Genomic DNA, 25,274 nt, shown 5'->3' on the forward strand with positions numbered 1-25,274 from the left:
ACTTTGTTCTTGCAGTTCAGACTCTTGCTGAATTCCTCGATGGTGTTGCTCACAGTCAAAAATAGAAACAAAACTTGTGCTGCCACTTTGCTTGTCTCCCACTTTGCAATTTTTCTACGCTATCTTTCTGTTTCTATTCTTTCTTTCTGTCTCCTTCTGTCTTCATTTCTCTGGCCTTCGTGTACTTTCTCTCTCTCTCTTACCTCTAGCTATCTCTGTTTGTTCCTTCTGTCTCCTGTAATTTTTTTGGGGGAAGTAAAGTCTTGTTCCATATGATTGGTGAATAATGAAAGTACAAAATAACCACTTAGGAGAAAAATACAGACAGTTAACAAGAAAATCAACAAATTTTGAAAGAAAAAAGTTGATGGATATTTGTAACAGTCATTATGGAGGGAATTTTCACACGAAAAAACGGTGGGTTGGAGGCGAGGGTGGGGGGAAGTTAAAGTTTAAAAAATCTAAATCCCGACCCCAACCAGCCCACTTTCATCTTTTCCTGAGGCGGGACGGGGGGCGGGCAGCCAACCTGCTGCCAGGAGGCGGGTTGGCATTTTAAATATGATAGTGAGGCCTGAAGCCTTTGCTTTAACCTGCTGTGCAGGTTTAACTGCAGCCAGCCGGGAATCCTGGGCCTCGGGATTCCCGGTAGCTGCAGTGAGGCAAAGACAGCCCCAGGGAGCAATCATTGTGGGTCAGGAGCAGCAGAAGTGCTTCCTCCCGGCACCCGAAGCTAACCCTTGGGGTCAGGGATAGGACCCCCCTCAGGATTGAATTCAGCCCCCGGGATCAGGATTGGAACCCCCTGGGTATTGCCACTCCCCCCTCCAGGTTGAGGATCGGACCCCCCCAGGGTTGGGGATCGGACCACCACCCTGGGCTTGGAGCCTTCACCCCCACCCCTGGGCTTCGACCCCCCACTCCCTTGCACCCAGCACCTACCTGTTGCTGTGGCGTCCTGTCCAGCCAGTGTCCCCCCCGCCCCTCCCGAGCCACTCCAGGTGGGTAGGAAATGGGAAAATCCAACACAAACTTATTAAATCAACAGATTTGTCAGATATTCTTATGGTACCTATCAAGTACTGCCATATCCTTTAAATCTAACATCACTTTAATTGTTGTTTAAAGTGAAAGAATAAGTTTCACTCTCCCTGCAGCATCTTGATAGCACCCAAAATCAGGGCACTATGAAGATGAAAATATGTCCATATTCACTGACAGCCAAGTACACTAACAGAGTTTACTGTAAATGTGGGGGGCTGGGTGGAGGGAGGGTGGAAAACTTGTCCGCTCCCCTCTTCCCATCAAACGGAATTTCTGCCAGAGGTTATGCAGTGGAAATTCAGCAAATCCTGTTACCACCCCAAATTGTAGCCTCCTGCCAGGAGTATGCTTCTCCACACCTACCCCCCTGCCCAGGAGTATGCTTCTCCACCCCCCCCCCCCAGCCCCCCCACCCAGGAGTATGCTTCTCCACACACACCACCCCCCCCCCCCCCCCCCGCCCCAAGTATTTTGTTTTTAATTGGTGATTGATAGTGATTGGTGATTGATTCTATGTATGTTCTTTCGATTAGTTAGTTCTGGGCTGTGGTAAAATGACTGCGGTAAAATGATTGCCATGTACGGTTGAATCCATTTTTAGTGATCACTGTATGCAGAACACATGTGGATTTAGTGCCCGAATCACAGCTTCCAAAAATCAATTGCATTGAGGGGTTTATTTTTTAAACAGAACTGGGGTCTACCTCCCTTTCATCGTCACATTCCTGGGCCACGGGAGCCTTTTTGCCAGATTTTCTATGCTTCCCTCCCTCCTCCTCTGGATCCATCTTTTGTTTCCACCTTTAGTCTTGCACCATCATTACTTTTGTCATTGAATCACTCCTGTCCTCCCCTTCATCACAAGACCTTCCCTTTTGTTCTGTTCCTGCCCTCTTTCAGATTTCCAGCATCTGCTGTCTTTTGACTTTGTTACTTTATATACAGTTTGTACTGATCAGTACAGGTTAGTGCTACTGATTAGTTTCCACTGTGATTCCCACTGTGTGGTGTATGTAACCTGTTCCACCTTAAGAGAACTACCTTAAGAGATGTACTACTTTCTCTTGGCTGCTGTATACTGTAATACTGTAATACCGGTGGTGACCACACCGGTATATAAGTGTTGTGTAGGGATTTACTGGGCAGTTCAGCCCTGACCTCCGAACAGTAAAGACCTGTTAAAAGTTATTCTTATTGTCTGTGTCCAGTGATTGATCCTAAACATAACTGGGACACACAGACTCAACAGTGGCGACGAGTCCGATCTTACCCTGCGGCAGTTTTACATCCAAGGCAGCTTCGTCCTCAGAACGGGCGTCGAGAAGAGGCATCCGCCCTCATCATCCTGCTGAGCACCATCGCACGGGAGGCATCGAGAACCCGGGTTAAAAAGAAAAATTCTGACCACGAAGCCCTCCATCAGCAACAGGCAGTGATCATCCCTTCTACCACGGTGGTGGGTAAGCCGATCAGCGACACGAGCAGAAAGTCGGCCGCGTTGGCTGTGGAGTAGGGGAGGGAAAACGGAGGAATAAGGGCGGAGAGCTCGACCACGGCCGGTAAAAAGGGCCGCGCTGCAACCGAGGCCGAGAGGCGCAGCGACTGGGGCAGCTTAAGGCACGAGAGCTGCGGAGAAATCAAACGCAGCCGGTGTAAAGGACCGGGCTGCAAGCGGGGCTGCGAGGCAAAGCAGCGTCGGGGAATTGAGAACCGCTGGGGAGGCGAGAACGGCAGCAGCACGGCAATCGCCATTGCAGCCAGCGGGGGAAGAAGGCAAACGCAGGAATCCGCCATTGTAGTCGGCGGGGGGAAGAAGACGAGTGCGGGAAAGACCGCCAAGCGCGGGAAGCCGCCATTTTGAAAAAAAAAAAAATTTAATTTGCAAGGATGCCTAAACATGGGAGCATTAATACCTTTGATAGTGATATCGAAGATTGGACCACGTATGTAGAACGCATTGAAATTTATTGTAAAGCAAATAAGGTACCAGATGATGAGAAAGCACTAACCTTATTAAGCTCAATGGGTGCGAAGACATACGGGCTATTGAAGCACCTTCTATCACCAAATAAACCGGCGGATCAGACTTTCGCGAATATTGTTACTGTCCTGAAAAATCATTTAAACTCCACGCCGCTGATGATAGCGGAACGATTTAAATTTTACAGAAGAACGCAGCTGAAAGACGAAAGCATCGCTGAATTTTTACTTGAACTGCGTAAGCTATCGAAGTACTGTCAGTTTGGAACAGGACTAGCAGATGCGCTGAGAGATAAATTTGTGTGTGGATTGTTAAAAGAAGGAACACAAAAGCGACTGCTTGAGGAGAATGATCTTACGCTTGATAAAGCTGTCACTATTGCAGCATCGCAAGAAGCCGCAGCGAGAGGCACGGCGGAAATGCAGCTACGGTCACCGGAACTCAGCACCAATCAAATGGTCTTGGGTACAGTAAAATGTTATCGTTGTGGAAAGACAACGCACGATCAGAACCAGTGCTGGTTCAAAAATCAGGAATGCAGAAAATGTGGCAGGCTTGGTCACATAGCTAAAGTATGCCGGTCAGGAAAGAAGACCAGCAACAAAAAGTCACCGCAGGAAAAGTACAGAAAGGTACACAAGGTGACAGAGAACAGTTCGAACGAACAGAAGTCAGATTCAGACACCAGCAGTAATGAACTGGGTAGTCTAAGAGTACACAATGTTGGTAAGGAAGCAGACCTCCAAACAATTTGGGTCACACTTCAGATAGCAGGAGTCCAAGTGAAGATGGAATTGGACACTGGATCGGCATTGACGGTCATGAATAAGAAAGATTACAAAAGGTTATTCCCACATATTCCCCTACGGGATACGGAGATTGTATTGAAAACATACACGGGGCAAAGAGTATACCCCATCGGGAAGATAGAGGTAAAGGTGGTCCACAAGGGCAAAGAAAGCCGAGGAATGGACTTATATGTGCTACCTGAGGGAGGGCCACCACTACTGGGACGGGAGTGGATTAGGAAAATAAATATGGACTGGCATTCCTTAAAAGCACTAACGGTAGATTCCGGTAAAAAAGATGTCAAACCTAAACGATTGTCCAGAATATTGGACGATGCTAAAGAGGTGTTCCAACAGGGACTGGGAACACTGAGAGGAATTACGGCAAACATCAAGGTTGAAGAACATGCAAACCCGAAATTTTTCAAAGCCAGACCGGTACCTTATGCGATACGACCTGCTGTGGAAGCTGAGCTGGAAGGGCTAGAACGTTCAGGAGTACTGTCTAAGGTAGACTGGAGTGAGTGGGCCACGCCCATTGTTCCCGTCATGAAGCGTTCATCGAGCAACAAGCCGGGGGAACCGGGGAAGGTTCGCATCTGTGGAGATTTCAAGATCACTGTTAATCCGGTGCTTCACACGGTGCAGTATCCGCTTCCGCGGATTGAGGATATCTTCGCTTCATTGTCTGGCGGGAAACACTTCACCAAGATAGACCTGGCGCAGGCGTACTTACAGATGGAAGTTGAGGAAGAGTCACGCCAGTATCTCACGATCAACACGCATAGAGGCTTGTACCGGTATAATAGACTGGTTTTTGGAGTGGCATCGGCACCAGCAATTTGCCAGAGGGCCATGGAGCAGGTATTACAGGGAATTCCAGGCACACAATGTTACCTGGACGATATTCTGATTACAGGAGATGATGACGAGGAACACCTTGCAAATTTGGAACTGGTGCTCACCAGATTGAAAGAATATGGACTTCGAGTTAATCGCCAGAAATGTGAGTTCTTTCAGAAGAGGATCTCGTACTGTGGTCATGTCATTGACCAGGAGGGGCTTCATAAGTCTCCTGACAAGATCGAAGCTGTTGTGAAGGCTCCCGCTCCGGATAATGTATCCCAGTTGAGGTCGTTCCTCGGGTTGATTAACTATTACCATAAGTTTCTGCCAAAATTATCCACGGTGCTGCACCTGCTGAACGCTCTTTTGCAGAAGGGAGTACCATGGAAGTGGAGCAAGGACTGTAAGAGGGCCTTTCGCAAAAGCAAGGCATTGATCACCTCAGAGGAAGTGTTGGCTCACTTCAACCCAACGCTGCCTATTCGTTTGGCTTGTGATGCTTCTCCATATGGTATTGGGGCAGTACTCTCACACAAGTTGCCAAATGGCCAGGAGAGGCCAGTTGCATTCGCATCCAGATCATTGACCTCCGCTGAGCGCAACTATGCTCAGATAGATAGGGAGGCTCTCAGCCTTGTGTGGGGAGTAAAGAAGTTTAATCATTACCTGCAGGGCCAAAAGTTCACGCTTCTGACAGACCACCAGCCGTTGGTATCCATTTTTAACCCTAAGAAGGGTGTTTCGGTGATGACAGCACAGAGACTCCAGAGATGGTCCCTTTTCCTAGGGGCACATCAATATCAGATTGAATTCAAAGGTACAAAGCAGCATGGTAATGCTGATGGGCTGTCGCGCCTGCCACTACCTACAGAGGAGGAGGCACCGACGGTTGACCCTGTTGAGTTATTTCACTCGACCATCATCGAATGTTTACCAGTCACCAATGCAAGTATTGAAAGAGAAACCAGGAACGACCCGACACTGTCCCAGGTCTACGAAGTGACAGTGAAGGGATGGCCAGCACATGGTGATCCACTGTTACCGGCATTCTCAGCAAGACGAGAACAGCTGTCCGTCTGTCAAGGAACATTGATGTATGGAACAAGGGTGATTATTCCTCCTAAGTTAAGAGAGAGAGTTCTAAAGGAACTGCATGAAGGTCATCTGGGGGGAGTCAAGATGAAAAGCCTTGCTAGGGCTTATGTGTGGTGGCCGGGTATCGACCAACAGATAGAGGATCTGACGAAAAGCTGCTCAGGGTGCCAAAAAGTGCAAAATGCACCTCCGATTGCACCGCTGCATCCATGGGAATGGCCTTCAACCCCATGGCAACGTGTACATATTGACTTTGCTGGTCCATTCATGGACTCCATGTTTTTAATTGCGGTGGACGCACATTCTAAATGGCCAGAAGTGATTAAGATGACTACCACTACCTCAGAAAAGACGATCGCGGTGCTAAGAACGATATTTGCAAGAAATGGATTGCCAGAACAAATATGTTCAGACAACGGACCGCAGTTCGTGTCAGAAGAATTCCAGAAATTCATGAAGAAGAATGGGGTGAAACATTATACCTCTGCCCCATATCATCCGGCTACAAACGGGTTGGCCGAGAGATTTGTACAAACGTTCAAAAAAGCAATAAAGGCCATGAGCGAAGATCAGATTCCACTACAACACAAGGTGGACAAATTCCTACTGGCATATCGAAACGCCACTCATGCAGTGACAAACCAAAGTCCTGCCATGATGTTCTATAACAGGAGGTTGCGGTCCAGGTTGGACTTGTTAAAACCAAATGTGCGGAGGGAAGTTGAAAACAAACAGTTCCAGCATATAAATAACAAGACCACTCGGAGCTTCGAAATAGGACAACCAGTGTTAGCCCGGGACTATAAAAACGAGAAATGGCAATCTGGAACAATTCGGGCCAGATGTACACGGTAGATATTGGTGAAAATGTAATACGGCGTCATGCTGACCAACTGGTAGAATCGAGAAAAAGGGTCGAACCCATGGTTACGGCAGAGACAACCGTGGAAGAAGTTAGTGAACCTGAAGCATCTACCTCAGAAGTGAATGTACCTGATGATGATGTCCAATCCATAAGAGACCAACTAGATGAGTCACCCCAGCAACGAGAATCAGAGACCCCTGAAAGACGTTATCCAACTCGAATCAGGAGGCCTCCTCAGAGACTGAATCTTTGAACTGTTTTGCATGAAGTTGTATATATATATATATGTTATTATGTTATGTTAAATGGGGATATAACTGTTAAGCTAAAAAGGGAGGATTGTGGTGTATGTAACCTGTTCCACCTTAAGAGAACTACCTTAAGAGATGTACTACTTTCTCTTGGCTGCTGTATACTGTAATACTGTAATACCGGTGGTGACCACACCGGTATATAAGTGTTGTGTAGGGATTTGCTGGGCAGTTCAGCCCTGACCTCCGAATAGTAAAGACCTGTTAAAAGTTATTCTTATTGTCTGTGTCCAGTGATTGATCCTAAAGATAACTGGGACACGCAGACTCAACACACTGTGTTGTGCACATGAAAGGATACATTTTATAACTCGGTGCTCCTGGAGCAAAGCTTTATGTGACAGAAGTGCGTATCGGGAATTTGGGAGTGGAGTGATTTCACAGATGATTGTCTGCTAGTCCCGTTATTGAGTGGAGCTGCAAACTTCGAAGCAAACTTCTATAAAGAGACTATGGCCTAGAAATTCAGTTGGTAGTGCCAGCCGCTAGCGCCTTAAGAGGGCGATAAGTGGGGCGCGAAGCGGCTAGCGCCCGGGCGCGGCACTATCTGCACCTCTCGCGAACTTGAGTGAAGATTTAGCGGCGGCGCAAAACCGCAACGCCTGCTCAGCTGCGCGCGCAGATCCTGATATCATTTCATGGTGCAACGCCCTAGTGGCGCCCCCCTTTCCACCTGGCGCTCGCAGTGACTGGTTGAGTGGAACGGTTCCCAGTCGCTGTGGGGCTGGGGGGCGCTATTTAAAGGGGACTCTTCCTGCATTTTTTGTGGTAGCCATTTTGGACCACTCCTGTGTGTGAGAGAGAGAGAGAGATTTGCAGAGAGTCAAAGGGAGAGAGCTTTCTGCTTTGACTCAGCGCTCGCACAGGTACTTCTGGCTTCAGCCCAGAGCTTTGCAGTTGGATTGATTTTTCAGTGCCATAGCCTTGAGTGGCCACATATAATAGGGGCTGCAATGGGTGGAAACGTTGGGTTTCTCCATTGCATTGAAAGGGCTCAGAGACGCCAAGAGAGAGTGCCAATCATGGCCAGACGGAGAAGGGCCAACAGGCGTCGGCACAGGAGGCCTTACCCTCCCAGGGTATATCGCCAGCACTTCTCCTACCTCAACATGTCTGAGGAGCAGTGCATTCGGAGGCTTCGATTCAGAAGGGAGGTGGTTACTGAGATCTGCCACCTGCTTCAGAGAGATTGCAGCCTCAGCTAAGGAGTAGGACGTCTCTGTCGGTGGCAGTGAAGGTGACAGTGGCTCTCAACTTCTATGCCACCGGCTCCTTCCAATCCGCTACTGGGGACATTGCCAGTGTCTCCCAGTTCACGGTGCATTGCTGCATCCGCCAGGTCACGAATGCCCTCTTCAAAAGGAGACGTCAGTACAATTCCTTCCCCATCACCCTGGACAAGCAGCAAGAGCATGCAATGGGATTTGCAAGAATAGCGGGCTTCCCCATGGTCCAGGACACCATTGACTGCACGCATGTGGCTTTGCGGGCGCCTCTAGAGAATGCTGAGGATTACCGCAACCGGAAGGGGTTCCATTCGTTGAACGTGCAGTTGGTGTGTGACCACAGGCAGCTGATACTAGCTGTCAGTGCCCGCTTTCCAGGCAGTAGCCACGATGCCTTCATCCTGCGCCAGACTTCTGTAGCAGACATTTTCGAAGCCCTGGCTCACCCAGGAGGCTGGCTTCTCGGGGACTAGGGCTATCGTTTGTGCACCTGGCTGATGACCCCACTCCGTGCGCCCACCACCCCTGCTGAAGAGCGATACAATGACAGCCATCAAGCAACCAGGAACATCATTGAGCACACAATCAGAGTGCTAAAGCAACGGTTCCGCTGTCTGGACCATTCCGGGGGAGCCCTACAGTACTCGCCTGAGTGAGTCTCCTATTTCGTTGTAGTGTGCTGCATGCTGCACAACCTGGCTATCCTCAGGACTCAGCCACTGCCAGCAGACATTGGAGGACCACCAGAGGAGGAGGAGGAGGAGGAGCACCAAGACGGGAGAACATAAGAACATAAGAACATAAGAAATAGGAGCAGGAGTAGGCCAATCGGCCCCTCGAGCCTGCTCCACCATTCAATAAGATCATGGCTGTGCAAGGCCATCCGTCAGCGGCTTATTGCAAGTCGGTTCTAGGCCCCCTCTCAGGGAATGGCTTGTGCCATTGAAAGAACATGAATGGACCCGCTCCGCAAACCCTGAGCCGGTCAAGGCAACAAATAGTTCAAAGTGCAAACATGCACAATCTGAATAAAGACAAATATTTATTTAACAAACTCTGTGCCTTTCCCGCATGACAAACAAATACAGAGAAGCCCCCCAAAAAAGTCAGACACATAATTGGCTCTCACAACCTGGAGACAATGAACAAAAGAGTTAAACAAAAATGACCATGATCCTCGGCCTTCACAAAAAAGAAACACAACATTTTGCCACACCTCCTACTTTTTGGCCTGCGAGGGTGATCTGCCTCGCTTGCGAGATTGGCCCCTTCCCGCCCTGCAGCTCCTCCACAATGGGACCCCAGTGGCTGCAGCAAGGCTGGGGGAAGGCTGCTGAGGGTCAGATAGTGAGTCGACAGATGCCCTTGGGGGACGGCCTGGACCAGCTCTGGGCCTGGAGGGCCCGACTGCTGACTGCTCCAACTCTGCTTGGGCGGCAGCAGTCTGTCCTATGGGTGGTGGCAGCTGCAGTGGAGGAGTGACAGTGTTGGCAGCAGGAATGCTGCCAACTTGACAGAGCACAGGCACTCCCTGGTCAGACGAGACACTGGCACAAACTGCTGGCCTGCTGCGGCGCGGCGAGGGCCCCGGCGAATCCTGGCCGATCCAGCAAGGGCGGCAGCAGTTAGTGCGCGTGTGGCCCTGATCTGTGTCTGCATCAGACCAGCCAGTGACTGCATGGCACGACTAAGCACTTGGCTGGAAGCCGCGTGTGCTGCACCGAAGTCCTGCAGACGCCTTGCCTGTGCTGCACCGATGTCCTGCTGACTCCTTGCCTGTGCTGCCCCGAAATCCTGCAGACTCCTTGCCTGTGCTGCCCCGAATTCCTGTACACTACTTGCCAGTGACTCTATGGAGTCAGGCATCCTTGCCACTGCAGCCATGAGCTCAGTGTGCCTGCGCTCCGCCTGGGCGCCCATTTCACCAAGGAGCCGCACCTCCTCTGCGCTCACTATAACAGGACTGGAGGCCACACTCACCCTCCGGGGAGAAGGCCGCCGAGCTTCCCTACCCAGCCCCCCCCCCCCCCGCGCGTTGCTGCAGCCCGCTGGGCCCCGGAGCTTAACCCTCCTCAGACCCTTCCCCCCTGCTCCCCTCCAGGGAAGACGTGTCCCCATCATGGCCATGGGCTGCCTCGGCTGAGGGTGGCACTGATGTTGCGGCTTCCTCTTCCTCCTCCTTGCCTTGCGATTCACTCACAGTGCCAGCTTGAGGGCCCACCTCCTCACCTGGCGAATCAGCATCTGAAAGCAGGGAGGTACAAGAGTTGCTTTAGTGTGAGGACAGGGCGGCAGCAAGGGAGGCATGAGTGCTACAATGCACTGCATTGGTTCGATAGTGGCAAAGGATGCTGGTGTGAGGCACAAGTGGAAAGAGAGAGGTCAAAAAGGTGATGACCTTACCATTGCTGTCCAGAACGGGGTCGCCATCTCCAGTGGCGACGGGGCCAATCAGCCGGCCTGCCATAATCCGTTTCACTGCTCCAGATCGCTGAGGTCTTTAAGTTCAGGACGGCCTCCCCCCGGTCCGTTGCTGCTGCCTCCTATTGTGGGCCAGTTTGCCCTGCAAGAGAAAGGACGGGCTCTGAGTACGGTCTCAAGCCCTGATCTTGGCTGCACTGCCTCCCATGGTCGAATAGCCCTGACAGTGTGTAAAGTGGTGGATGTGCATGTGATTTTCATGAGAGTCCCATAGGTGTTGGATGAGGGCTGGGCATTGGGGCTTTCAGGACCCTTTGGCCATAAAGTGAAGTGCACATGCAGGGATGAAGAGGATACTGGAAAGGGTACTCACCCTGACAACCCGAGTGAGGTCGTTGAACTTCTTCCTGCATTGCGTTGGGGTCCTAGGTACCATGCTGCTGGAGGTCACTCTGTGTGCCACCTCCCTCCAAGCTTTTCTATATTCACTGGGCAGCAGCCTCCTGCCACTGTCAGGAAAGAGGATAGGTCACCTGCGCTCCACTGCGCCAGCCAGAACCTTCAGGGCCCCCTCAATGAAGCGCTGCGCTCGCTCCCTGGCCTTCTCCATGGTCGTAGGTGTAACGATGTCACAGCAGGTCTGTCCAGGCCTAGAATCAGGGCTCCAATGTGCAGGGCATGGCTGCAAGCCAAATCGACCCTCCCCCTTTAAGAGGTGACCGGCGCCAGCGTGTCTGCCTGCAATCGCTAACACGTCGCACCTGCGCTGCGCCCGCCCTCGGTGGTAGCGCCTTGGCTCGCCGGCTTAGGGCCTTAGGATAGTCATGCACTGCCTGCTTTAGTGCAGCAGCAACCTCTTGGGGTGATGCAACTCAATTTCGGTGAAGGTGGCGCTAAGTTGCGCCGGGCGCTAAATTTAGCGCACGCTCGACTGTAGCGCCCCAAACGTGGCGATATTGAATTTCTAGGCCTATATATAATTTACTTAACTAGCAAGCATAACGACAGCATTTTTAAAAGTCTGCCAGGCAAATTTATAATGCAGGTTATATCAGAGACTGATATAGCAGAAAGTTTTACAATATTTTATATATTTTTTTGATCTTGTTGACATTTTAACTAATGAATGAAATATGCGAGGTTGTGGTATATCAAACCATAATATAGTGAGAGTATTTTCATGGGAGGTTTTGTCATCCCTAGCTCTCTTTCATTGCTCCGTGTCATTTAAAGTCTCCCTCTATGTCCATTCATGTGTGTATTTAGGCTGACAGTAGGCTGACTATTTCAAGCAATTAGGAAGGCAAATGGCATGTTGGCATTTATTGCAAGGGGGTTGGAATACAAGAGTAAAGAAGTCTTACTACAATTGTACAGGGCTTTGGTGAGACCACACCTGGAGTACTGCGCACACGTAAGGACATACATGCCTTAGAGGCAGTGCATCAAAGATTCACTAGATTGATTCCTGGGATGAGAGGGTTGTCCTATGAGGAGAGATTAAGTAGATTGGGCCTATACTCTGGAGTTTAGAAGAATGACAGGTGATCTCATTGAAACATACAAGATTCTGAAGGGGATTGACAGGGTGGATGCTGAGAGGTTGTTTCCTCTGGCTGGAGAGTCTAGAACTAGGGGGCATAGTCTCAGGATAAGGGGTCGGCCATTTAAGACTGAGATGAGGAAGAATTTCTTCGCTCAGAGGGTTGTGAATCTTTGGAATTCTCTACCCGAAAGGGCTGTGGATGCTGAATTATTGAGTGTATTCAAGGCTGAGAAATTTTGGGGCTCTAGGGAAATCAAGGGATATGAGGATCAGGCAGGAATTTGGAGTTGAGGTCAAAGATCAGCCATGATCTATCTGAATGGCAGAGCAGGCTCGAAGGGCCGTATGGCCTACTCCTGCTCCTAATGCTTATGCTCTTATTTCAAGGCCCTGCTCTGTCCTCCATTTCATTCTGTTATGTCCCTTTTCACCTCCCTCTTCTCCAGTATCCTGTCTCCTTCAATCCCTCCCCCTCTCACTTGATGCTTCTTGCTCAGTCTATCTTTTTTACTGCTGCCTTCCCAGGCTCAAGACCCTAATGAATGAGCCCACAGCCTCCCTCTGCATTGCCTTTGGAATTTTCTGCCCATTGTGGCACTTGTTGCCAGCTTTCCCAGAGCTGTACCCCAATTGTCTCACCTTTCACTCACCGACTATCTTGTCAAGCTTTCCATAGGAGTTTAATGTTCTCCCCATCCCTCTTACCTCTTCCACTGTCTCCTCCCCTGTGGACAGATCATCATTCACTGCCCCATCCAATTTCACCTTCCCTCATGAATAAGGTCCTTGTCATTTTCCCATCTCTTTGTTCCCAGTCCATCAACCAACTTTCTACTCATGCTGCTACACCATATGCCTGAATTTTACTAACCAGCCTCTTGTGAGACACCGTATTGAACAGCTTCTGAAAATCAATATACACTACATTTACTGCATTCCCTTTATCTATCCAGTCACTTCTCCAAAAAGCTCTATTAAATTTGTCAAACATGATTTGTCTTTAACAAATCCATGCTGGCTGTCATAGATTAACCCACGTATTTCTAAATAATCACTAATTTTATTACAAATTTTGGATCCTAAGAGTTGACCTAAGACTGACGTTAGACTAACTGGTCTGTAGTTACCCGGTTAATTCTTCTCTCCTTTCACAGTAATGCCAACTCTCCCGAATTAATCGTGAGACATGCAAATTTTAATGATAATTTAACACAACTCGCAATCTCACAATTAGAACATAAGAAATAAGAGCAGGAGTTTGCCATTTAGCCCTTCGAGCCTGCTCCGCCATTCAACAAGATCATGGCTGATCTTCTACCTCATCTCCACTTTCCTGCCCTATCCCCATATCCCTTGATTCCCTATTCCCTTAATATTCAAAAATCTATCGATCTCTGTCTTGAATATATTCAATGACTGAGCCTCCTTAGCCCTCTGGGATAGAGAATCCCAAAGATTCACCACCCTCTGAGTGAAGAAATTTCTCCTCATCTCAGTCCTAAATGGCTGACCCCTTATTCTGAGACTGTGCCCTCTGGTTCTAGACTCCCCAGCCAGGGGAAACATCCTCCCTGCATCTACCCTGTCAAGTCCTATAATAATTTTGTATGTTTCAATGAGACCACCTCTCAGCCTGCTAAACTCTAGAGAATATAGGCCTAGTCTACTCAATCTCTCCCCATAGGACAATCCCCCCATCCCAGGAACCAGTCTGGTGAACCTTTGTTGCACTCCCTCTATGGCAAGTATATCCTTCCCCAGGTAAGGAGACCAAAGCTGAACACAATATTCCAGGTGTGCTCTCACCAGGGCCCTATATAATTTGCAGTAAGACGTCTTTACTCTTATACTCAAATCCTCTTGTAATAAAGGCCAACATACCATTTGCTTTCCTAATTGCTTGCTGTACCTGCATGTTAACTTTCAGTAATTCGTGTATAAGGACACCCAGGTCCCTCTGAACACCAACATTTCCCAATCTTTCACCATTTAAAAAATACTCTGCTTTTCTATTTTTCCTACCAAAGTGGATGACTTCACATTTCTCCACATTATATTCCATTTGCCATGTTCTTGCCCACTCACTTAGCCCGTCTATATCCCCTTGAAGCCTCCTTGCATCCTCCTCACAACTTACATTCCCACCCAGCTTTGTATCATCAGCAAACTTGGATATATTACATTTGGTCCCTCATCCAAATCATTGATGTAGATTGTGAATAGCTGAGGCCCAAGCACTGATCCTTGCGGTACTTCACTAGTTACAGCCTGCCAACCCGAAAATGACCCGTTTATTCCTACTCTCTGTTTTCTGTTCGTTAACCAATCCTCAGTCCATGCTAGTATATTACCCCCAATCCCATGAGCCCTAATTTTGTTTAATAACCTCTTGTGTGGCACCTTATTGAATGCCTTCTGAAAATCCAAATACACCACATCCGCTGGTTCCCCTTTATCTATTCTGCAAGTTACAACCTCAAAAAACTCTAACAGATTTGTCAAACACGATTTCCCTTTCATAAATTCGTGTTGACTCTGCCCAATCCTATTATTATTAATTCAACAGCGAAATCTCGCGATTTATTTTCAGGGAATGGCGCAATGACGCTGGGCGGGAGTTGAACAGCACAGCCATACTCTGATTGGTTAGTGCATGGCAGAGCCGCTCAGCATAGGCCACAGGGATTGGAACGCTCCCCGGAGACACGCGCTTTCTTATTGTAAAAGATGGACAGTGTAGACTTGCCTTGCCTGGCCTGGTGTGCGTAATTTAGCGCTGCCAGTAGCTCGCACCGGGCTGCTCATTGTATAAGGCAGAGGTGCTCTGTGTTCACAATCCACCTCGCCAAACGGTCCGCCACCAGGTTCCGCCCCTTGACCGTGCTCATTGGCTACCCTTAAAAGCGATTGGCTGGTTTTACAATCAAACATTCAGACCGACCACCGTGGACGCCGCTTTCAAGGTAAAGGAAGCGCTGCAGGGTGGGAGCAGTCGATTAGATTTGGGTTTTGTACAAACAAACTAAATTAGAGACGTAACTGAGGGACGTGTGCTTCTGTAAATATTATTTATATTGTGAAAACAATTGGACTTGTTTTCTCCCAATTGAATTCTTATGTGCCATGTAGCGAGGGAAAAATAATCTCTAATCAAGATTACGGTTGCATTAGCTTAGAATTTAAGAGATCTCAAGGATCCCTGGCAGAAAAGTAAAACCCTGAAAACATTTAGCAAAAGCAGCCTAAAGCTGGTAAAGTGCAGGTCAAGCTGACCTCTTAAACACTGTAGATGCTGCCCCTATTTGCCAATCATCTTGGAACGTACAATACATGTGCTGCCAATATCCCTCCCCTAAGGTACAACACCAACATGAATGTGGAAGGATGTCCTTAATAGACTGTGTTCAGCATTGGCAATTTTTAAACATAGAACATAAGAAATAGGAGCAGGAGTAGGCCAATCGGCCCCTCGAGCCTGCTCCACCATTCAATAAGATCATGGCTGATCTGATCCTAACCTCAAATCTTCTATCACTCTCCATCCCACCCGAACCCATGTGATCTCCCGGGAGAGGCGAAAAACCAGATAAAAAACCCAATGGCCAATTTGGGAGAAAAAATCTGGGAAATTCCTCTCCGACCCATCTAGGCGATCAAAACTCTTCCAGGAGATCACTCTGTCCCTATATTTTCTACAGTACTTACCTTCTGTAAAGGCGATCTCCACCCCAGCCAGGAACAGGAATAAAACCATCTCCTGAAATCTAACACAGAATTAGAACACAAGAAGTAGGAACAGAACAGGCTACACGGCCCCTGGGCCCGCTCCACTACCCACAGGGCCATGACCATTCCGAACCTAGACTCATGTCCAATTTCCTGCCCGCTCCCCGTAACCCTTAATTCCCTTTACTTCTAGGAAACTATTTCTGTTTTAAATTTATTTAATGATGTAGCTTCCACAGCTTTCTGGGGCAGCAAATTCCACAAACCTACCACCCTCTGAGTGAAGAAGTTTCTCCTCATCTCAGTTTTGAAAGAGCAGCCCCTTATTTTAAGATTCTGCCCCCTAGTTCTAGTTTCACCCATCATTGGGAACATCCTCACCGCATCCACCCGATCAAGCCCCTTCACAATCTTATATGTTTCAATAAGATCGCCTCTCATTCTTCTGAACTCCAATGAGTAGAGTCCCAATCTACTCAACCTCTCCTCATATGACCACCCCCTCATCCCCGGGATTAACCAAGTGAACCTTCTTTGTACTGACTCGAGAGCAAGTATGTCTTTTCTTAAGTATGGACACCAAAACTGTATGCAGTATTCCAGGTGCGGTCTCACCAATACCTTGTATAACTGCAGCAATACCTCCCTGTTTTTATATTCTATCCCCCTAGCAATAAAAGCCAACATTCCATTGGCCTTCTTAATCACTTGCTGCACCTGCATACTAACTTTTTGAGTTTCGTGCACCAGGACCCCCAGATCCCTTTGTACTACAGCACTTTCCAGTTTCTTGCCATTAAGATAATAACTTGCTCTATGATTTTTCCTGCCAAAGTGCATAACCTCACACTTTCCAGTATTGTATTCTTTTACACCCTTTTTTCCTCAGTGGAATATATATTTTTTGGAAGTTGTAAAATAACTCCTTAAATGTACACCACTGATCATGTACCGTCTTACCCTTTAATCTATTTTCCCAGTCCACTCTAATCAATTCCGCTCTCATACCTTCAAAGTCTCCTTTATTCAAGCTCAGCACGCTTGTTTGAGATCCAACCTTCTCACCCTCTACTTGAATATGGAATTCAACCATGTTATGGTCACTCATTCCAAGGGGATCCTTTACTAGGACATTTTTAATTAATCCTGTCTCATTACACAGGACCAAATCTAAGGTTGCTTGCCCCCTGGTCGGTTCAGTTACATACTGCTCAAGAAACCCATCCCTAATACACTCAATGAACTCATCCTCAAGGCTGCTCTGCCCAGTTTGATTTGTCCAGTTAATATGGTAGTTAAAATCCCCCATAATTATAGCTGTTCCCTTATTACAAGCCTCAACTATTTCCTGATTAATACTCCGTCCAACAGAGTTGCAACTGTTCGGAGGCCTATAGACTACGCCCACTAGTGTTTTTTTCCCCTTATTATTCCTTATCTCTACCCAAACTGTTTCACTATCCTGCTCCTTTGACCCAATATCATTTCTCTGTATTATAGTTATTCCTTCCTTTATTAACATAGCCACCCCACCTCCCCTCCCTTCCTGCCTGTCCTTCCTGATTGTTAAATAACCTGGTATGTTTAATTCCCAGTCATGGTCACCCTGCGCCATGTTTCTGTAATGGCCCCAAGACCATACCCATATGTAGTTATTTGTGCTGTTAACTCATTCATTTTGTTATGAATGCTACGTGCATTCAGATAAAGAACTTTCAAATATGTTTTGTGACACTTAGTTCCTGTTTTTTCCCCTTTTACTACTTTACCTTTTACTCCATACCTTCTGTCCCTTCCTGACACGTTCTGTTTTTTAATTTCCCCACTGCTACCTAAGTCTATGACCTTCTCCGTTGTCATTTCTGCTATTTGCACTCTAGAAACCTCCCCCCCACTAATTAGTTTAAAGCCCTCTCTACAGCCCTAGTTATTCGATTCGCCAGGACTCTAGTCCCAGCACTGGCCAAGTGGAGTCCGTCCCAACGGAACAGCTCCCTCCTGTCCCAGTACTGGTGCCAGTGTCCCAGGAAGCAAAACCCATTTCTCCCACACCAGTCTTTGAGCCACGCATTTAACTCTTTAATTTTATTTATCCTAGCCAAATTCGCTCGTGGCTCAGGTAATAAGGTATCAGGTATTTAGAATACAATAATTTTGCGCTTACCTGATACTGAAAAAGCACCCGCCTGAAACTCAAAGGGAGTACCCAAACGTAGCAACATGGTGATAATAGGTAGCATTTTTAAAAAGTGTTTTGTGAAGCATTTTCAGATGCTTTAACGTCATTTTTGTAAAGAGCTGTGACCTGTTAGAGATTAAATAAAGCCACTAATGAGGTTTATTAACCAACTGTCAATCTATATTGGTTTATGTTTGAAAAAAATAGCAACTCATGATTTCTGTACCAAATCTCATGATTTTTAAGAATTCGTCTCTTGATTTATGAAACGGTGAGGTTGGCATTACTGCTTTCATGACTTTGTCACTGATTTTAGCAAAAAAAGAAACAGCATGAATGTATATTTCTATAGCACCCATTACATACAAAGACATTCCAGAATGCTTTACAGGGTGGTTGGTAGTGAGTGGAGACAGAACCCGGGGAGGAGTGGGGAAAGGAATAATCAAATAGGCAGGTCTTAAGGGCGTTTTTGAAGATGGGGGGACGGAGGCTTCCAGAGATACTGAGGGTGGAAGTTCCAGGGGTAGAGCAAGGTGACTGAAGGAGTGGCAGGGCAGAGGAGCGGGGAACAAGAAATAGGCCAATGCTGGAAGACCAGGAGATGCACACAGCAACATAGGGGGTGGAGCGAGGCCATGGTGAGATTGAAAGGTGAGGATGAGAATTTTAAAAGTCGATCCTCTGGGACACAGGAAGCCAATGTAACTCAGTGAGGACAGGAGTTATTGGGGATGTGGGCCTTAATACGAGGGAGGACATGGCCACAGTACTCTGGATGACTTGTAGTTTATAAATAGTAAAAACATGCAAGTCACCAAGGAGCATGTTGGAAAGGCTCAGCCAGAGGTGAGAAAGGTGTGGATGAGGTTTTTGATGGAGAAGGGGGAGAGAAGCAATGTTGTGGAGCTGGAAGAAAAGCAGTTTTGGTGGCAGATCAGATTTAGGGGAGGGGAGGAAGCTGAGTTTGGGGTCAAGCTATACACCAAGGTTCTACACCTCTGGGCGGCACATCCGAATGAATATAAACACGAATAATGCTATCAGTCTTCGCATGCAGGCTGTAGAATGTTCATACTTTCCTTTTAATTTCAACCATTATCTGTTACTTTTTACACTGTCCTGACAGCTACAGTAACGGATTAATCACCTTCAACAATATAGACTGAACAAAAGGATTTAGAAAGTGGAATTCTTCCAGATTATATCTAATGCAATACACTCTTCGCTTCCTGTATAGATTGTGATTATCCCTTGGGTATGGCATCTGGAAGTATAACTGATCAACAGATCACTGCAACAGACCATGTAGGTAAGTGCTTTGCCACTGTTATTTTCAAAGATGCAACTTGTTTCTAAAACATGTGAAAATGGGAGGACTAGGTGATGCAGTGGATCAGCCCACTGTCCTTCAGCTCGCTGGTCTGACTTGAATCCAGTAAAAACTAAGATGAAAACCTTATCTCTCCAATGTGTGTCATAAACAAAAACAATTTGGGCAATTCTAGGTCAGAGTCTAGACAATGTGACTGCTCAGCATAAAACAAACGTAATCCAGCACTAATTTTCATTTAGCAAAGTCACAGGCTGGTATGGGAAGTCTCTCACTGGAGCATTACAGGGTGTCTTTCTGGTACATTGCATTTCTGATACATTTCTGGACCAGCTACGTAAATACTGTGGCCACACCTGCACAGTAAGAGCAGGTCAGAGGCTGGGTATTCTGGGCGAGTGTCTCACCTCCTGACTCCCCAGAGCCTTTCCACCATCTACAAGGCACAAGTCAGGAGTGTGATGGAATACTCTCCACTTGCCTAGATGAGTGCAGCTCCAACAACACTCAAGAAGCTCGACACCATCCAGGACAAAGCAGCCCACTTGATTGATACCCCATCCACCACCTTAAACACTCACTCCCTCCACCACCGGCGCACCGTGTGTACCATCTACTCGCAGCAACTCACCAAGGCTTCATCGGCAGCACCTCCCAAACCCGCGACCTCTATCACCTAGGACAAAGGCAAAAGGGCATGGGAACCCCATCACCTCCAAGTTCCCCTCTAAGTCACACACTATCCTGACTTAGAAATATATCGCCATTCCTTCATCATTGCTGGGTCAAAATCCTGGAACTGCCTCCCTGACAGCACTGTGGGATTACCTTCACCACATGGATTGCAGTGGTTCAAGAAGGAAGCTCACCACCAGTTTCTCAAGGGCAATTAGTGATGGGCAATAAATGCTGGCATTGCCAGCGATGCCCACATCCCGGGAATGAATAAGAAAAATTCAAATCCCTGTTGAAATCTCTTCAAATGCACCTCATTAGCATGTGATAATGGTCGACCCGCCTCCGTTGAGCAGATTACTCACACGCATTCAAACGTGCCTCTGTTAAATGCGGAAGTGGGGGCATTGGAGATGGGTTGGTCTCGGGTTTGAGAATTTTGAAAAAAGAAAATCTTGCATTTATATAGCGCCTTTTAAATTCACCGGACGTCTCAAAGTGCTTTACAGCCAATGAAGTACTATTTGAAGTGGAGTCACTGTTGTAATGTGGGAAACGCGGCAGCCAATTTGCGCACAGCAAGCTCCCACAAACAGCAATGTGATAATGACCAGATAACCTGTTTTTGTTATGTTGGTTGAGGGATAAATATTGGCCAGGACACCGGGGATAACTCCCCTGCTCTTCTTCAAAATAGTGCCATGGGATCTTTTACCCTGAGAAAGCAGACAGGACCTCGGTTTAACGTCTCATCTGAAAGACGGCACCTCTGACAGTGCAGCACTCCCTCAGTACTGCACTGGAGTGTCAAGCCTAGCTTTATGTGCTCAAGTCCCTGGAGTGGGACTTGAACCCACAACCTTCTGACTCAGAGGCGAGAGTGCTACCAACTGAGCCACAGCTGGCACAAAATTTTTACCTTCCCACCTGCCCCCAACCCACCTGTCCTTGGGGGTTAACATTCCCCCCTGTTTAAAGTACAAGTAAGAATATAAGAAATAAGAGCAGGAGTAGGCCATTCAGCCCCTCGAGCCTGCTCCGCCATTCAATAAGATCATGGCTGATCTTCTACCTCATCTTCACTTTCCTGCACTATCCCCATATCCCTTGATTCCCTTAATATCCAAAAATCTATCGATCTCTGTCTTGAATATACTCAACGACTGAGCCTCTACAGCCCTCTCGGGTAGTATTTACAGCATTGTAAACATTTTCTCATTTCAAATTAGAATTGAAAATTACACCAGTGTCTCTCTTCGTATATCTAAAGTGTCATGAGCCCAGCTGTTGTTGACAGACAGGTGCAATAACCAAGTGGTATTACACTTAACAAGCGCTGAATACCATTATTCAAACCAACTGATAGAAATCTGTAATCTTAATGCTTAACACTGCAGCTCTTATCACCATACCAGGAGACACAGTTTATAAACACCAGCATGTATTCAATGCATTTCACGCTGTGGACACTTCACTTGCTAGGCAGGCCACTCAATTATCACTCATTAATCTCAGCCACTCAATCAGCTGATTTATTAGAAGCCATCTAGCCGCAAAGGTCAGCAGGGAATTGTACAAAGTATGAAATGCATGAGGATTATCAAATTCCAAATCAGTGGGGATTGAAAGGCCAATGCCAGCTGACATAATTCAGATTGGAAACACTAGCATTCATTCATTGCAATACAACGGTTCTGGCATGGAAAATGTTTGTGGTGGTTTCTATGCCTGTGCAGTCTCTTATGCACTAGGGTCCTTGACTATACCAAACTTTTGGCATGCTTGATACCGTCATTGGGTACAACATTGGGAAGGTAATCACATTCCCCAGTAGTGATAAAAAGAAAAAAATCTACACATGCTGGAAATAGACAAGCTCTGTCAGCACATGTACCACCAGAGACTGTCATGTTAACCTTGTCTGTCACCAGCGACTTGAGCACAAAAATCTAGGCTGGCGCTCCAGTGCAGTGCTGAGGGAGTGCTGCAATGTCAGAGGTGCCATCTTTCAGATGAGATGTTAAACCGAGGCCTGTCTGTTCTCTCAGGTGGATGTAAAAGATCCCATGACACTATTTTGAAGAAGAGCAGGGGAGTTATCCCCAGTGTCCTGGCCAATATTTATCCCTCAATCAATATCACTAAAAAAACAGATTATCTAGTCATTATCACATTGCTGTTTGTAGGAGCTTGGTGTGTGCAAATTGGCTGCTGTGTTTCCTACATTACAACAATGGCTACACTTCAAAAGTACTTCATTGGCTGTAAAGCGCTTTGGGACGTCCTGAGGTCATGAAAGGCAAGTCTTTTTTTAAAGAGTTCACTGAGAGAAAATGGAAATAACAAACAAAACCCAGTTGGTACATAGTGTAGCTGCTACTGGTGCTGTATACTATCTTGCTTTTCTTGTGTTTATGAATCACTATATTTGTAAATAAATATAGTACAGGAGTTTAGCCTGTAAAAAGTGACTCAACAGCGTGACATTTACTATCATCGCCTTTTACGACCTCAGGACGTGGCAATAACGGAGACCTGGCTCAAAAAAGGGCAGGATTGGGTATTAAATATTCCTGGATATAAGGTGTTCAGGAAAGATAGGAGGTGGTGTGGCAGCATTGATTAAGGGGAATGTTATAGTGCTGGAGAGAGAGGATGTCCTGGAGGGGTCAAGGACAGAATCTATATGGCTGGAGTTGAGAAATAATAGAGGTGCCATTACACTACTAGGTGTATTCTATAGGCCACCAACTAGTGGGAAAAATATGGTGGTGCAAATTTGCAGAGAAATTACAGAGAGGTGCAAGAACTATAGAATAGTGATAATGGGGGGACTTCAATTATCCTAATATAGACTGGGATAGTAATAGTGTAAAGGGCAGAGAGGGGGAAGAATTTCTGAAGTGTGTTCAGGAGAACTTTCTTGATCAGTACGTTTCCAGCCCAGTGAGGAAGAAGGCAGTGCTGGATCTGATTCTGGGGAATGAGGTGGGTCAAGTGGAGCAAGGATCAGAAGGTGAACATTTAGGGAACAGTGATCACAGTATCATAAGGTTTAGATTAGCTATGGAAAAGGACAGGGAGCAATCTAGAGTAAAATTACTTAATTGGAGGAAGGCCAATTTCAGTGGGATGAGAACGGATCTGGCCCAGGTAAATTGGAATCAAAGATTGGCAGGCAAAACTGTAATGGAACAATGGGCTGCCTTTAAAGAGGAAATAGTTCAGGTACAGTCGAGGTACATTCCCACTAGGGGGAAAGGTAGGGCAACTAAAATCAGAGCTCCCTGGATGACGAAAGAGAGAGTAAGATGAAGCAGAAAAAGAGCGTGTATGACAGATGTCAGGTCAAGAATACATCTGAGAATCAGGCTAAATATAGAAAGTTCAGAGGAGAAGTGAAAAAGAAAAAAAGAGGGGCCGAGGATATGAGAATAGAATGGCAACTAACATAAAAGGTAATCCAAAAGTCTTCTATAGGCATATAAATAGTAAATGGGTAGTAAGAGGAGGGGTGGGGCCAAATAGGAACCAAAAAGGAGACCTATGCATGGAGGCAGAGGGTATGGCTGAGGTGTTAAATGAGTACTTTGCATCTGTCTTCACCAAGGAAGAAGATGCTGCCATAGATATAGTGAAGGAGGAGGTAGTGGATGGGATAAAAATTGATAAAGAGGAGATACTAGAAAGGCTGGCTGTACTTAAGGTAGATAAGTCACCAGGACCAGATGGGATGCATCCTAGGACGCTGAGGGAAGTGAAGGAAGAAATCGCGGAGGTACTGACCATAATCTTCCAATCCTCCTTAGAAACGGGGGTGGTGCCAGAGGACTGGAGAATTGCAAATATTACACTCTTGTTCAAAAAAGGGTGTAAAGATAAACCCAGCAACTACAGATCAGTCAGTTTAATCTCGATAGTGGGGAAGCTTTTAGAAACAATAATCAGGGACAAACTTAACAGTCACTTGGACAAGTGTGGATTAATTAAGGAAAGCCAACATGGATTTGTTAAAGGCAAATTGTGTTTAACTAACTTGATCAAGTTTTTTGATGAGGTAACATAGAGGGTTGATGAGGGCAATGCGGTTGACGTGGTGTATATGGATTTCCAAAAGGAATTCAACAAAGTGCCACATAATAGGCTTGCCAGCAAAGTTGAAGCCCATGGAATAAAAGGGGCAGTGGCAGCATGGATACAAAATTGGCTAAGTGACAGGAAACAGAGTAATGGTGAATGGTTGTTTTTCGGAATGTGGTGTTCCCCAGAGGTCGCTTCTAGGACCGCTGCTTTTCTTGATATATATTAATGACTTGGATGTGGGTGTACAGGGCACAACTTCAAAATTTGCAGATGACAAAACTTGGAAGTATAGTGAACAGTGAGGAGGAGAGTGTTAGACTTCAAGAGGACATAGACAGGCTGGTGGAATGGGCGGACATATGGCAGATGAAATTTAACGCAGAAAAGTGTGAAGTGATACATTTTAGTAGAAAGAATGAAGAGAGGAAATATAAACTAAAAGATACAATCCTAAAAGGGGATGTATAAACAGAAAGACCAGGGGATATATGTGCACAAATCGTTGAAGATGTCAGGGCAGGTTGAGGAAGCAGTTAAAAAAGCATGTGGGATACTGGGCTTCATGAATAGATGTAGAGTACAAAAGTGTGGAAATTATGATGAACCTGTATAAAACACAGGTTCAGCCTCAATTGGGGTATTGTGTCCAATTCTGGGTACCGCACTTTAGGAAAGATGTGAAGGCCTTAGAGAGGGTGCAAAAAAGATTTACGAGAATGATTCCAGGGATGAGGGACTTCAGTTACGTGGATAGACTGGAGAAGCTGGGGTTATTGTCCTTTGAGCAGAGAAGATTGAGAGGAGATTTGATAGAGGTGTTCAAAATCATGAGGGATCTGGACAGAGTAGATAGAGAGAAACTGTTTCCGTTGGTGGAAGGGTCGAGAACCAGAGGACACTGATTTAAGGTGATTGACAGAAGAACCAAAGGCGACATGAAAAACATTTTTACGCAGCGAGTGGTTAGGATCTGGAATGCACTGCCTGAAAGGGTGGTGGAGGCAGATTCAATCACGACTTTCAAAAGGGAGTTGGATAAGTGTCTGAAGGAAAAACATTTGCAGGGTTACGGGGAAAGGGCGGGGGAGTGGGACTAGCTGAAGTACTCTTGCAGAGAGCCGACATGGGCTCGATGGGCCGAATGGTCTTCTTCCG

General features: G+C 46.8%; 1 protein-coding gene across 1 annotated transcript in view; it reads left to right on the top strand.

Moving 5' to 3' along the window:
• The window catches only part of f5 (coagulation factor V), a 130,503-nt gene that overhangs the window by 69,914 nt on the left and 35,315 nt on the right, over window positions 1–25,274 (top strand). Inside the window, exon 19 of the mRNA XM_086006708.1 lies at window positions 19,269–19,340. Within this exon, the coding sequence (XP_085862834.1) occupies window positions 19,269–19,340 (72 nt within the window). The remainder of the gene's footprint in view (window positions 1–19,268; window positions 19,341–25,274) is intronic.

The sequence above is a fragment of the Somniosus microcephalus genome, chromosome 14, assembly GCF_052327205.1.
Source record: "Somniosus microcephalus isolate GS21.2 chromosome 14, FLI_Smic_1.0, whole genome shotgun sequence".
Lineage (NCBI taxonomy): Eukaryota > Metazoa > Chordata > Chondrichthyes > Squaliformes > Somniosidae > Somniosus > Somniosus microcephalus.